The 15,506-nt window shown below is 43.1% G+C and overlaps 1 protein-coding gene across 5 annotated transcripts in view; it reads left to right on the forward strand.

Moving 5' to 3' along the window:
• cntn5 (contactin 5) overlaps positions 1 to 15,506 on the forward strand; it is a 113,311-nt gene that overhangs the window by 38,409 nt on the left and 59,396 nt on the right. For all 5 annotated transcript variants that reach the window (XM_061682299.1, XM_061682298.1, XM_061682302.1 and 2 more), the window contains 4 exons: positions 1,944 to 2,156; positions 6,319 to 6,442; positions 6,581 to 6,756; positions 14,324 to 14,419. In XM_061682299.1, coding sequence (XP_061538283.1) covers positions 1,944 to 2,156; positions 6,319 to 6,442; positions 6,581 to 6,756; positions 14,324 to 14,419 — 609 coding nt within the window. The remainder of the gene's footprint in view (positions 1 to 1,943; positions 2,157 to 6,318; positions 6,443 to 6,580; positions 6,757 to 14,323; positions 14,420 to 15,506) is intronic.

Consider the following 15,506-nt stretch of genomic DNA (forward strand, 5'->3'; position numbering starts at 1 on the left):
TATTATCTTGTCTTTGGTTTCCTGTGAGTCTTTGCATGTCATTTTAGTGCAACAAAGATCAGCTTTTGACTTAATTGTCTTGCGAGTGGTTTTGAATTAACCTAACAAAACCAAAGTAAGAGCTATTGGCTTTTGTCATCACCCTTTTGAGTTTTTTTTCTTTGTCTTTGTGAAAACAAAGTAAGGACAGTCACCTTTTGTCTTTGCCATCTTGGAAGTCTTTGAATTGATCGCTGCTTTCTTAAAAGAAAGTAATTGCAATTTTTGTCTTTGCCGTCTTGTGATTTTTATTTTTTTTGCACGACTGTTATTCCACCATATACATATTATACGTAATGTCTCTTCACTTCTATTCTACCATGGCTACCCTACGTCACATTTAATGGTTGAAATAAAATGATTATGTCTCTGTGTAATCTCTTCAGTATAATGCATGTAAGGCAGTAATCACATGCTCTGTTTGCTGTTTTGTTCTTAGCTGCCGCCTCCCTGAGGGTCGTAAGATTTCTTCTTGGGTTGTGTTGCGTTCTAATCACATCCGGCTCTACCTCCTTACACAACTGTCACTGCACCCTGACTCTGAGCCGTTTGCATTTGTCCCCAAGCGTTCAGTGTTCTCCTGCTCATCAGCACCATCTGTGACTTTTCAGTTATTCTTCGAGGCGCTATAAACGATGGGTTCAGACGGTGATTTGTTATCCTTGTTATATTTAAAGTGATAAAAACATCATGTTGGCACACTACCACTCGGGATTGAATTTCATTGCAGTCAAGAAAGTCGCGTTTAAAGGTGTAAAACATGTTGCTCACCATTATGTTTTATTCCTGAAATAGATGGTGTGTGTTAGACATAAGGGGTCTATTTTCCTGGCTAGCTTAAATGTGGCGCTGTGCGTGGTGTTAGTGGGCGGGTTAGACCAGGTTGCCGTAATTTCGCACACAGCCGTTGTTTTTTACAAAAGGGGCTGTTTGGGCTGGTGAGCGTAAACACAGCAGAATTAATTTGCCGCCAATCAAAGTGCCGTATTTTATTTGCATGGCACTGATGTGGCAAAGGACAACCTGATTAAATACAGTATGAGCTGATGATAACTCACCCATGCACGATTGATCTGCGAGGAGGTGGGCTAGACCTGGTTTTGGTACTTTAGTGGAACGGTGTAACACCAGCGCATTTAAAAATGGGACATCTGCGCCAGTGTGGGTTTCACCACAGCCGGCCAGCTTCAATCCTCTCCAATCTAAGCAGGTTATTGCAAGGGACCTTTTTAAAGCAGCGTAAAAAGTGGCTTGGAAGAGCGGAAGAGGTCTCAGCGACCCATTTGTGACTGGAGCATTTAATGTTAGCGGTGGTAGAAAATGGTGAAAAATCACTGGCAACTTAAATGTATCCGCGGACCTCATTGATTTATATCCTCTTTGACGATCGGCCATTTCCACGCCCACCCTGACCCCCGTAGTGGCGTGGCGGCCAGTACGTGGATTTAAAAAATATAATAATGATAACACTAATGCATTAAATGAATTGATTTCTACAATGGGCGGCACGGTGGATGACTGGTTAGAGCGTCTGGCTCACAGTTCTGAGGACCTGGGTTCAATCCCCGGCCCCACCTGTGTGGAGTTTGCATTTTCTCCCCGTGCCTGCATGGGTTTTCTCCGGGCACTCCGGTTTCCTCCCACATCCCAAAAACATGCATGGTAGGTTAATTGACAACTCTGAATTGCCCGTAGGTGTGACTGTGAGTGCGAATGGTTGTTTGTTTGTATGTGCCCTGCGATTGGCTGGCAACCAGTTCAGGGTGTACCCCGCCTCCTGCCCGATGATAGCTGGGATAGGCTATAGCACGCCCGCTACCCTAGTGAAGAGAAGCGGCTCAGAAAATATATTTTTTCCCCCTGTAAATGTGCCTGGATTAACATTGTTATTTTCCTTGCTTCAGACTTGGCATGGGCGGTGGCGGCGCGGCCCATCTCGTACGCCGCCGTGCTACGAATGAAAGCGGACAGCTCGTCGTCGCTGCTCAACTCCCATGTACGACCCCGGCAGCAACCCGACGGCGGGCTGGCACCGCCGCCCGACTGGCCCGTCTTCGCCAGTCACCCGCATCCGGCGCTCAGCCTCCTTGGCTCTCAGGAGGACTACAGAAGTGAAGGTAGGAGATGAAAACAGACAAACCAACCAACCAACATACAGTAGCACCTTGACTTGAATTTTCGGATCGAATTTTTCTGACCCGAAAAACAGATCATCGGGGGGCAGTGGATGCTGATCAAATTTTGTGTCCCTGAAAACGGATCGTCAACGGGTACTTAACCCTTTTCTCTGAGACGTTGAATGCTGGCCGATGTTCTCTGCTGCCATTTAGCGGCGGCATTTCTGAAGCTCACTCGCACTTCAAATTTTGGCTCCCAACACAAAGCAGAAAAAAAAATTCCCAGGAGATGACTCGTAACACAACTTGTAAGTTGGGGCACCTACAGTAAAATCAGCAAGTAATTGACACCCCCCCCAAAAAAAGGTTTTTAATTCCCTATAGATGCCACAAGATGGCCGCAAAGCACTACTTGTAAATCAGTGTGTGTGGTCCACTGGCTCCCTCAATTGGTATGCAAAAGAATGCCTAAGTACAGTTCAGTTTTGTTTTTGAGTTGAAAACATCCATCCATTTTCTGAGCCACTTCTCCTCACTAGGGTCGCGGGCGGGCTGGAGCCTATCCCAGCTATCTTCGGGCGAGAGGTGGGGTACACCCTGAACTGGTTGCCAGGGCACATATAAACAAACAACCATACACACTCACATTCACACCTATGGGCAATTTAGAGTCTTCAATCAACATACCACGCAGGCACGGGAAGAACATGAAAACGCCACACAGGCGGGGGCGGGGATTGAAGCCCAGTCCTCAGAACTGTGAGGCAGACGCTCTAACCAGTCGACCACATACTTTTTTGACATCGAGATGCCACCTGATGATGCCAAGGCACTACTTATGACGCAATGCAACTCCTCAACTCACTTCAACATATTTTCTCGACCTCGAAATGCCACCTGATGGTGCCAAAGCACTACTTATATCCAAATGAAACTGTAACTCAATTCAACATACTTTCTTGACATTGAATGACCTGGTGGTACCAAAGGTGGTGGTGCCAAAGCATTACTTATGTCTAAATGAAACTCCTCAACTCCCTTCGACATACTGCCTAGGCATCAAGGAGAGCCACAGTCGCCGATGCCCTTTTCAGCCATTTGTTGGATGCCAGGAGAACAGTAAAACATATAATAAACCAAATGAACACACTCACACCCAAAGTGTCACACGCAAATTCTTGCGTTGCGTCCCAACCTCTCCAAGTTGGCACCGTTGCCCTCATCATAGCTCCATTTTCACGGGCTTGCCGCCAAGCTTGGAACCGTATGCGAATCCCACTCATCCATCACGGGCGCGTTCGGCCTGCAGCCTTCTCAGTGCCGCCGCTTGTCACCACGACAACCGCCCATTTGACGGATATCTTTGTCAGGATCGGTCCAAGCCTGGCCGGAAGCACTCCATCATAAATCTCCCCGTCTGCCGTAGTAATTCATTTAGAGCGTCTATAATGACACATCGATCCTTTAATGCAGAATTAATTGCATTATATTCATTGTGTCTGGAGTGCTTAATTAACGGAAATGTGAAGTGTCTGGCTAAAAGCAGACGGAAGTAGCTGATAATGTCCTCTCATCGTGTTTTTTTTTTTTTTTTCCGTGCTCGTGTTTTATTCGACGCGCCGTCGTGTACCTTTTAACAGCGTCTGGTGATTTTCCCCTGTGTGAGTGACAGATGGCTGTGACAAAAAAAGTGCATACCTACATATAGGGACTGGCACTCCAGTTTAAAAAAAAACCCATAACAGAGCAATTACTCCTCTCTGTCTTAACTTTGCACCAATTTAAAACTTGATGACTGTGACAAATGAGTAAATCTGACATGACTGCATGAATAAAGTTGTATTTTTTTTTTTTTTGAGCAAACGTCATACAGTATGTTTTTGTGTCTTTTCCAGAATTTTATGCATAATACGAAAATCAAATTGTATTTTTAAAATTCATGTTAAAATACTGTATAACTTTCAAGTCATTTTCAGTAATATCATAATATTATGACTTTTTAATGAAAAAACATGGCTTTATTTACATAACATTGCAAAATTTGACCCCAAATAAACTGTTATCATAAGATTTAGATATTTTTTTTTCTAGCTGTTGTTGTGCCCATTGTTCTCTCTTTTGGTACAAGGTTTCTTCCCGAGAGGAATTTTTTTCCCTTGCCTCCGTCACCAAGTGCTTGCTCGTGTGGGGTTCATTTGGTTTTCTTAAACAGTGGACCTCCACATATTACATATACTACTACTACTACTACCACAACTACTACCAACAACACCTCTAAACCTTATTAAACCGTCAAGTAAAACTGAGCATTATTATCTCTTTCAAGAAATTTTAGATACAGCTCTTATATTGGATCTCACTTGCTTGTGTTGATGTGTCTGGTTAGTTTTAATTTGAGATAAAAATCCTTGAAGCAAAAAAGGCAAGAGATTAAGGATGATGCGAATGTTATTGTATTCCCTGTGCTTGCTTCAAGGGTTTGTTATCATCAGTAAATACCTGTCACTGTGCCACTGACTATTTGCAGGACGAGCGATCGAGCGACGATTTTCCAGGCGGACAAATAAAAAACCTTGTCTGGTTTTTGTTGATTCCGCAAACAGATCAGTGGAGGGGGAGAAAACAAACCAAAATTGTGACAGTTTTTCAATGCAAACACAATCCCTCGGCCGTCTCAAGTGGCTGCTTCGTCACCGGATGCTCTTATTCCGGCGTACGTGCTTTAATGCAGAATGAAAATTGTGCTCGGAATGGGAAAACTGAACATTTTATGCATCTCGAGGGGGAACTAAAGGGGCGCGGTGGCATTCATTCACCGCATAGCTACACAACAAGTCGAAGAAGGAGAGCTTGCGAGTGAAGGTGGACCACAGCATAACATTCGTCAGAATACCTCAAGTGTCTTCCATTTGATTTCGGTACAAATCAATAATGTGACATCCCGGCCCAGCAAAGTAATCAGTTGGGAATTGGTTGACCAATGAGAAGGAATACATGCTATTTTGTGCTTTAAGCTCAGTTATTTATCTCCTTTTATATTGAGTTCGGTGTTGTTCAAAACAACAGGATTCTTTCCTGGTTAAAAAGTTTGAAGATTAGTCGAGAATGGTTAATTGTTGGGAGGCGACGGGGAAAGTGATCACTTAAAACTTTGACTGCAGCTTCATAGTCATTTTCATTTTGATATCTGACAAAAGCAACAAGGAATTTGCTTTGACATCCAATCAAGTCTTCCCTAGAATTTTCAGGAAAATTGTTGGAACACTGCCACCAGAACCACCACCACTACAACAATAACTACCTTCATTACGTCCTACTACTAGTACTATTACCATCATTATTACAACACCTACGACCACCACCACTTCTTTTACTACTGTTATTACTACTACTACTATCACTACAAACACCGCAACTACTACTACCGGCTTCACTACTACCATTACTAGCTTCATCACTACTATTATCATCACTACAACCACTGCTACCACCACCACCACCACCACTACTACTACTACAACTAATGATAATAATAATACCGGTAATGCTAATAATATTTTTAATGCCATTACCTCCACCACTGTTTGAGCTGCGTGCAATATGACAATACGTTACCACTGTCATTACTGCTACCATCAACACCACCACTCCTACTACTGCCACCATCACCACTGCTACAACTGCCACCACCACCACTACTTTTACCACAACCACCAACACTGCTACCACCACTGCTACTACTACTACTTATACTACTACTATTACTACTACCACCGATGCTATCACAACCACCACCACTACCTTCACTACCTCTTGTCCGCAGGTGTGTGTTTAGAGGGGGAAAAAAAACACATTATTTAGGCCTTCTTTGAGTCCAAATGACACGCAAATAATACAGTAGGATGCTAATTGCTAAGATTTTATTTTGAACACCTTTATTCATTTCCCAGGGTTGATATTCCTTCCACAACAAAATGCTCCTCTGGGCTGTAAAATCAGCTTTCCATTGCTTTAATAAGAGTGTTGGTTTAGAGATGTGCTTGAGCCACGGGAACAATTTCAAGTAAACAAATGCTAGAAGATTGTGGACCTCCTGTAGAGATAATGGCAATCATCCTCAATAGTTTTCTTTCTCTCCCTCCCTCCTGTGTCTTTTGCGTAGAGAGCGAAGAGTTTGGGCCTATTTTCATCCAGGAGCCCAACGATGTGATTTTCCCTTTGGGCAGCGGCGACAACAAAGTGGTGATGCACTGCGAGGCACGAGGGAACCCTCCACCTACGTACAGGTAATTGCGCCTCCGCCCTTGACATTTGATGCCTCATTCTTGTCAGTACCCACGCTGCAGATTTAGCTGAAACTGTCTCAAATGAAACGCACAAATCTACGCTTCATCCAAACTACTTGCTTTGTGCTTTCTTAACAGCTGGTACATCAACGGGACACAGGTGGACACCCGAGCGGGCTTCCGCTACAGGCTCATCAAAGGCAACTTGATCATCGCCAACGCCAGCGAAAGCACCGACTTCGGGACGTACCAGTGCCGCGCCGAGAACACCTTTGGCATCGTTATGAGCCGCGATGCTCATTTACAGTTCGCTTGTGAGTAGTTGTAATGTTTTTCTCATATGCTACCATGGACAGCCATTTATGTAACCCTCATCAGGCCTCTACGATCATACACTCTGGGCTCTATTTTTGTGCCTGTCGTAAATTCCGGCGTGACACGTGGCGTAACTCTGCGAGGAAGCGGGTTACACCCGACGTTGGTAATTTTGTTGACCAGCGTACTCCAGCGCATCTAAAAGAGGGACGTCCGCGCTGATGTCGGCGTGATCACAGCCAACTTCAGTCCTGTCCAAACGAAGTGGTTTCTCTCATTCGCTTTCAATGTGACGTGCTTATAAGTGCACTGACAGTCTCTGACTTGGCAGAAGAAAACAATTATTTGCTCGAGTCCGAGTCAAAGCATGCAAAGTATGTTAAAACTGAACTACAAGGAGACCTCCACGGGCAGATAATGTAGCCTCGTTGCGCCTGTATCTATCTGCCAAAATGGCAAACACGCGAGATAAGTCATTTTTTGCACTCAACCGCAGATGTACCATCTATGACAATAGAGCCCGGTGGGTTTAATGGTGCAGGGGTTAGCTCATAAAGACATTTGGATGAGGAAAGCTTTTTCTTTTTTTGTATGTTTTTCATTTTTATGGAGAATTAATGTTTTGGATATGTTATGATATGGAGAGATATTCTTTCTACAGGTTTTTTTATTTTTAGAGCTTATAAAGCATCTGGCTAGAATTTTTGAAACCGTCAAGTATTTATTCATCATTTTTTAATTCCAAACTTTAACACATTTAAGCCTTCATCAATGTGATTGTCAGTCACTGAACATGTCAATCAATCGTGATTATTAATTCAGCAGTCGGATTTTTGGTCACTGAGCAGTCTACATGTCAATCAGTTATTATCGTGAACTCATCAATCGGATCCATAGGTGAATTGCCTATTTGTGCCCTGCAATTGACCAGCATCCTGTCCAGTGTGTACACCACCTCTTGACTGTAATGGAGATGGATAGCTGGGAATACATATCAAATGGGGCATTTACAGCTAAATCTGTCAAAAAAAAAAAGGGAATGTAGCCTTTAAACTTTCCAATGATTGATGAATTCATTTAATTTAAGTGGTATAAAACAGTGACCAGGATGGGAGCGAATGGGGTGGGCAGTCAGGAGCTCTTGGATCATTAGCTCCGATGTCTTTATAGTTGTGCTCCCACTGGCTTCGTTGGATGAAATCGACTTGCCACGTTAATGGGATGTTCCCTCCATTGCCATATCGTGGTGGCAAATGGGGGCAAAACAAGCAGCCCCCCGACAACCCCTCCACCCCGTCCACCCCCCCTGGCTCCACCACCAGCAATTTGCAGGCCTCTACAACGATGTCACAGCCTCGGCCCAGCTAAAAAAGAAGAAAGTACACTGTTGGTTTTTACGAACAAAGACTGTAATAGTCTCATTGGCGATTTTATGGGGAGGAAGAAGGTTCGTAGTCTGGTGTGTTCTGCTTGCGGGAGCAGAGAGCAAGGAAACAAATGGTTCAATTAGCCTGGAACTATGTTCACTGAAGGGGGAAAAAAGGGGACGTGAGGTCTCTTCTTAAAACGGCATTTTTTTCTTCAGGCCAAGAAAGCATTTGGGGTTTTCATCGGCCAAAGTACTTTTAAGTGCACATTGCAGAAATGCTCCTCGGCTAGAATGAAGCCATCACGTTTTGCTGGAATGCATGCAAAGCACTGTATTGACTGTTTTTTCCCCTCATGTGGGGACAGACTGTTTGTACAATAACTTGTTATAAATGTGCCGTTTCACAGTAAAGACCACCATTTGACAAGTGCGGCCTCGTTCTCGTGAAAACTTACCCTGCTGAATTGCAGGAAGAGGCTTGAAGAAACAGAAATAGGTGCTCAAGACTTGAATTGTTTTTGTCGTCGCACCAAGAATAAAGATGCTGTTTAACAATAAAGGCCTTCCGTTGACATCTGCTGCTTTGTTCTCATCACTCATTTTACAACATTACCCTAAAAAATAAATGGCTTACAGATGATTTGAAAACATACCAATGTGGAAAGACTCTCTGTAACATCCGCTAACAACCCAGGCTAAACCTGGCTCCTCCCTAACATACAAAGATTTTAGGTTCTGTCAAGATGTATCACTTCAAGAATACTTCCTTAACACCAATAACTACTTTCTTATTAGCAAGGGTTTTGGCGCCATCTCATGGCATCTTTGGGCATTACAGAAAGAGCAAAGAATATGTGAATAAATGAGTTTGTCCGCGAATAGCGGATATGCTCAACGGAAAATGTGATAAGTGAACCTCAAATAGTGTGGTTTTGTGTGCTACATAAACTACAGCCTCCAATTAGCAGATTATTCACATTTATGTTGGATTTTCTGTTAGTCCCCAGGGTGTGTGCGCAAAAAAAAAAAAAGCAGCAGCCCACTTAGTAGAGTACATTTCAAATTCTTCAGCCGTGCAAGAGAATCGTAGGTCATGCGTGACCTCCTCGGAAGGAACACCTCCCCTCCCGGATGCGGGTTACGGCGGGTCGAGTCGAACCGGCAGAATTTTTGTTGGGTCAGGTAAAGGCTGCGCAACACCTCTCAAGTGACGACTCACTAGCCAAGTGGCGGCGGAGCGGAGCAGCGGGAGGGCACGGGGAACGCTTCAGTCACGCCGCCTGCAATAGATGTTCCACTCACAGCCATTTTTGTTAGAGCTTCCACTCGGGCTGTTGCTTTGAAGGTGCGCCGCCAGCCCCTCCATCTCTGGGGTGTAGGTATCGAGCAGTCTGATGTAATAAAATGTTGAGTTAATTTGTTTATTTATCAGGCACCATGTACAGAAAACAAACTCAAGAGGTAGAGATGCTCGGTACTAGCTTTGTGGCTATTTTCCATCCCCAGTCCCTGTGGAAGGTAGGAAGGAAAGGAAAGGCCTCATGATTGGTTGCGCACATATTCGCCTGGTATGCACGGGGGCGTGTTAGAAGTCACTTACGGGGGGAATCGGCGCACGTGGACAGTGCGAAAGCCGAGCGCATAAAAAGAAGACTTACGCACATGGCCCTATATGCATATACACACAAACTGTGTTTTCACACCTACTGTATGTATCGTGGTTCAACTATCGCGTTACCACTAAATCGCATATTTTTATCTGTTTGTCTATCAAGGAAACCCCCGCTATGTAACGGAAATCCGTAATGCCCTCATATGTAGAAAAGGAGAGTTGCAGCCGCCGTTGCATTTTTTTAGCCATTTATTAAACGCCGGGGAGAACAGTAAAACACATAAACACAATGAGCACACTCACGCAGTAGCTGCTGACAGCCACAGCTCACGCCCAGACACTCACTTGCAGACTCGCCACATCTTGAGCCAACCGGCCAAGCTTCCTCCAGATCGGCCACGTTTTATATGCTTTCTCAATATTGCAAATTTTCACCTGTCACAGGTGCGTATGGAACGTTGAACGGGTGATCACGGTAGAGTAATAAAATGCGTGACTCAAATAGTATAGCCAAATACACCCACATGAATTGCATTATGTGTTTATTGAAAAATATACCGGTAGCTTGGTTTCTCAAGATATTCTTTTGAAAGAAAAAGAATTACGAGCGGTAATTAGATCGAAGCCGTGGGAGCCACGATCCACTCAGTAATGTTCCATCAGTCAGAAATGACACTTACGTTAATCCTTCCTGATTGAAGCCCGCTAAAACTAATTAGCATCAAGCACCTGCTGCTGTTTGCTGCAGGTTGCGTCACTGCGTTTTTAAACATTCATGCAGACATATGTTGACTCGTAATGTCGGATGACGCCTTAATGACCAAGCCATAGTTGCTGCATTATTTTAAAAAATAAGTCATGAATATTGATTGGCCTGTAACTAGTTTGCAGTTGCCCCAAACGCCTTCTGCAAACTAGTTCTACACAAAATGGGATTTGGTTTTTTTGCCTGATTCACATACATAGTACATCGTGTCACACACTGGATCTCACATATTAATTCTATTTCATTAACATTCATCCATCCATTTTCTTCCATATTAAAAAAGAAACTCAAATTTAAAAAAAAGTACCACTTAAATGTCTTAATGCATTTGTGACTTTTGCTAAATAATAACAATAATAACAACAACAACGGCGGCACGGTGAGCGACTGGTTAGCACATGTGCCTCACAGTTCTGAGGACCAGGGTTCAATCCGGCCCCGCCTGTGTGGAGTTTGCATGTTCTCCCCGTGCCTGCGTGGGTTTTCTCCGGGCACTCCGGTTTCCTCCCACATCCCAAAAACATGCATGGTAGGTTGATTGAAGACTCTAAATTGCCCGTAGGTGTGATTGTGTGCGCGAATGGTTGTTTGTTTATGTGTGCCCTGCGATTGGCTGGCGACCAGTTCAGGGTGTGCCCCCCCTCTCGCCCGAAGATAGGCTGCAGCACGCCTGCGACCCTTGTGAGGATAAAGCGGTACAGAAAATGGATGGATGGACAACAGCAACAGCAATTAAAACGCCAACGATAATAATAATATTTTTTAAATTCCATTCTAATAATGTCATTATATGTCTATAACTTTAAAAGCACAAATTATTTAATATTTAATAATATTCCTTTGCATTTTTAGCATTAAAGGAATAAATATCAATGTAATGTATTATTGTTATTGTTGTTGTTGTTGTTATTACTATTTCAGATGTTGAAAGTAGGTTCATTACACGTGAAGTATTTCATGATTTTATTTTGTATAATGTGAAAAAAGCAATTATCGTTATTGCTTCCCTTTAACGGAAACCCCAAATTCGCCATCTCAAGAATCTTGACGATTACATAATAAACACATCCATTGATTTTCTTTCTTGCACTGGTCACCAGCCTATCAATCAAAGAAAGTTTCTTATGATTGTTTCTATCAAAATGATTTTTTTATGATGGGAATAGGCCTTCAGAAAAAAGTTTCATGAATCTGTGTGAGTTTCACTTTTTGACGTGAACTACTGAATACATGAACTTTTTTTTACCGTCTTCTAATTCATTGAGAAGCACATCATGTACACTTCACAGTTTCCACTCGGAGTCTTCTCTAGGATGACAGCGACTTGAAATGATTGTTATCGCGTCTTGGGGCTGATGCAATGTGTTTTTCATAGTTTTTCACTGTACTATTTTGAATTGGAAAATGGGCATAATACTGGACTTATGATGGATTCCTGTCCTGATGTTATGTTTGTTATGTAAATGTCCCAATGGCCTTTAATTCTCCTAACAATGCGTCTAACACAAACGAGGCCTGAATAAGAAAAATGCATTACCCGCAGATGTTTTCCAGGAAATCCCATTCCGGTGATTGGATATTCCTAGTTACAATGGTTCTACTTTGGAAGGACCTATTATCATGCTTCAGCAGTGGGAGACTTGGTCCCATTCTGGTCCATTCAATATTCATTAAATTAGGACCGGACCGTCTCCACAACAGGGCTATTTATAGCAACGTGCATCCCATCTGGTCTTGCAAGTGCAGCAGTTGTGTTGTAGACTTGTAATTACTGTGCTTGTACAACATAATATACTGTTGATCACACCGTGAAAGCTTATTTTTATTTACTCGCGCATGCACGCTAACCTTTATGAATGAAAGATGACCCCATTCGGTTCTTATCGCCATCTAGTTAGTCCATTAAAGCCGTGATGAGCAATAATTCAGGATTTATGCATGGGTTTACAAGACGGGGAAAGTTGACAGCCGCCCGTCAATCAACCGTGACCGCGGCGACTGTCGGCAGCGGTCGTTAGCGCCTCCGATCGATACTCGTCGCATGGAGCAAATGAGGCATGATTACGGGGGATCAAGCGTCTCTAGGACAGAGATGGCGACTTGCCCGATGAGCACCAAGAAGCCAAACATGGAATTTAGTCCAATATGAAGAAATCAATGGGAGGTAAAGAGTTTTCCATCAGTGAGAGAGGAGAAGACCTTCATTGAGTTGATTCCGAGACACATTGACGCGTTGGATGACCACAAGGACAAGCGCATTGATACGACACCGATGTCCTCATCATGTGCTGTATTGTTTTGCAATTGTGGTGTCAGTCATATTTTCACATTTTAACAAATAACTGAAACTGGCAGCTGCCTTTGAATATGTAGTCAATATTTTTCAAGGTGAATACGCGAAAGGATCATTAAACACATGCCATGCTCTGCCCGTATTAGAACATGCAGGCAAAAAAAAGCGTGGCAATTTAACATCACCCATCTGTCTGGAAAGGTGGTTCCGCACCTTTTTGTATCAAGTCTCACGGCACACCACTAAACAAATATTTCACAGGTCAATTATGTACCCCCTGCAATCTAATGGAAGAGCATTTAATTGTTCACTCTGCGTCACTAGCATAGATAGATGGACAAAGATTCGGATCATTTTTGGACTAAAGTGAAATAGATCATCTCTCACAGCACTCTGGTTGGAAATGACTGGTCCAGGATACCGGCTTCCGATTGGGGATCATTTTGGAGAATTCCCAAGTGGAAGGTTGTCAAAGTACGAATCCTGGAATTTGTCAACATTGCCGACTTCTTATTCAATTTCTTGCATGGTTCCGTCTTCATGCGTTCGTCCATGATAGACATGGCCACCCAATTTCGTGTCAATTGATTGCTTGGTTGATTTGTTTTTATTGAACATACTAACACGTAATAGCTGAGAGAAAAATACAATGAAAAAGGAAAGGATTATTCAAACTAGTGTTTGGACCTGATTTTTTAACTTTACAGGGGGCACGACTGAGTGAGTTTTGGGGGGGGGGTCGTGTGCAGGACTCATAAGATTTTCACCGGTGTGCATGGGCTCGCCAAAATTGGTGAGTTTTCAGGCTTATTGAGAACCCCAAAAGATTCTAGTTATAGTGTGGATCCAACTGTTTTCCCAAAAAAGTGAAAGTGAAAATAACACAAAACACTGAGATATTGATATATGACCTTTAGAGTCTTCAATTAACCGAGCATGCATGTTGCTGGGATGTGGGAGAAAACTGGATTACCTGGAGAAAACCCACGCAGGCACGGGGAGAACATGCAAACTCCACACAGGTGGGGCCGGGGATTGAAACCACTGTGCCGCCTAACAGAAATCATGTTTTGTTTTAAAAATATTTGGATTTGTGTAAATGTGAATTTCTTAAACAGCCAAATTAACACGGCCGCCGCGAATCCAAACCTTTACCAAGCCAAGCAATTATAACATGCACCAAAGTAAAATGCCGGACATATCCCGTTAACGATCAGCAACAAAAACATCAAGACACATTTGAACAGAATTCACATTTGGTGGGCAGCACAGTCCCTGGGTGGTTAGCACATGTGCCTCACACTTCTGAGCATCGGGTTTCGAATCTCGGCTCTGGCCTTCCTTTGTGGAGTTTGCATGTTCTCATGGTGCTTACGTGGGTTTTCTCCGAATACTCCAGCTTCCTCCCGCATTCCCATAACATGCGTGTTAGGTTAATCGAAGACTATCAATTGTCAGTGAATGGTTGTTTTAACATCAGCACGTTTTGCACTCTTGTTGTTAACGATGTTCTTCGTGTATTGCAGACATCGGCGCGTTCAGCGCAAAGCCCAGAGGTGGCGTCTCGGTGCGTGAAGGGCAAGGTGTTGTGCTCATGTGTACGTCGCCGCCTCATTCTCCAGGTGAGATCTTATTTGCACTGCCGGGGGCCCTCGGTTTACGACGGAGTCGGAACGCTGCGTGGTCTATCACTTAGCGAGGCTAACGCAGTTGTAAAATTTACAATACATTACATTACAGTAAATATGATATGAATAACACGTCAAGGCCATGAATATCAAAACAATCAAATAAAAATCAGTTAGTACGGTGGTAACTGACAAACTCCTAAATCACATATGGGTCAGTAATAAGTGAAGTCTTAACATTTAGGTTTCTCGCAAATCCAAAGACTACTGTTGCAAAAATCAAGCAAGCCAAGTCAAGTTACTGTATATTTATTCTCAACTGGAATTCCACCATATACTGCCACCATTGTATACACTATATTCATCAAGTACGTTTTTCTTTTCTTAACGGGTGGGGGTGGAAGAGGGTCTTGTCCAGCTTGTCTGTGAAATTCAGACATCTAAGCCACTGCGTTGCATCCCTTTGGATTTGAGCTCAGCAAAGCTATTGAGTAGAAGATAAAGATTAGGGGGTGTCACGTCGATTATGAGACAAAAATAATGACACGTTGGAAGTCGGACAAGTTTATGCACCTTACACTTGAACAGAGTATGTATATGCATGTATAAACAAAGAATGTCTCGTGGGAGGATTAGCGTATGTGTGTCGCGATTGTGAAAAAAATGATGATGAAGTTCATGGAGAGAATGACGAACGCCATGTAAAAACAAAAAGAGCCGCTGACATTCAACTCGAGCCATGCTGTGAGTCAGCGTCGCTCACGGCACGTTTCATAGTTGGATATCTGTAAATAAATTCTTATTTTGCCATCAAAAGCCTTTTCTTGTTTTTGTTGTTTTATAGTTAGGAGACGTCACAAGTTATTTCTTTGCTTGACACGTGTCTTTTCACCAACATGTATTTTTCTCCACTGATTGGTCAGAAACCAGTGTTTTGGTGATACCAAGCCATGTTCTACCGATGATTACAAAAGAACAGAAAAAGCTAGAATCAAACTTTTTTATCGCGTATGGAGAGAGTCTACTTGTTGTTTTGGTACTTATTTTGTCACAGAGCACAATATTCAGTGTATTCTGTGCA

Source organism: Phycodurus eques, chromosome 7 (assembly GCF_024500275.1).
Source record: "Phycodurus eques isolate BA_2022a chromosome 7, UOR_Pequ_1.1, whole genome shotgun sequence".
NCBI classification, from domain to species: domain Eukaryota; kingdom Metazoa; phylum Chordata; class Actinopteri; order Syngnathiformes; family Syngnathidae; genus Phycodurus; species Phycodurus eques.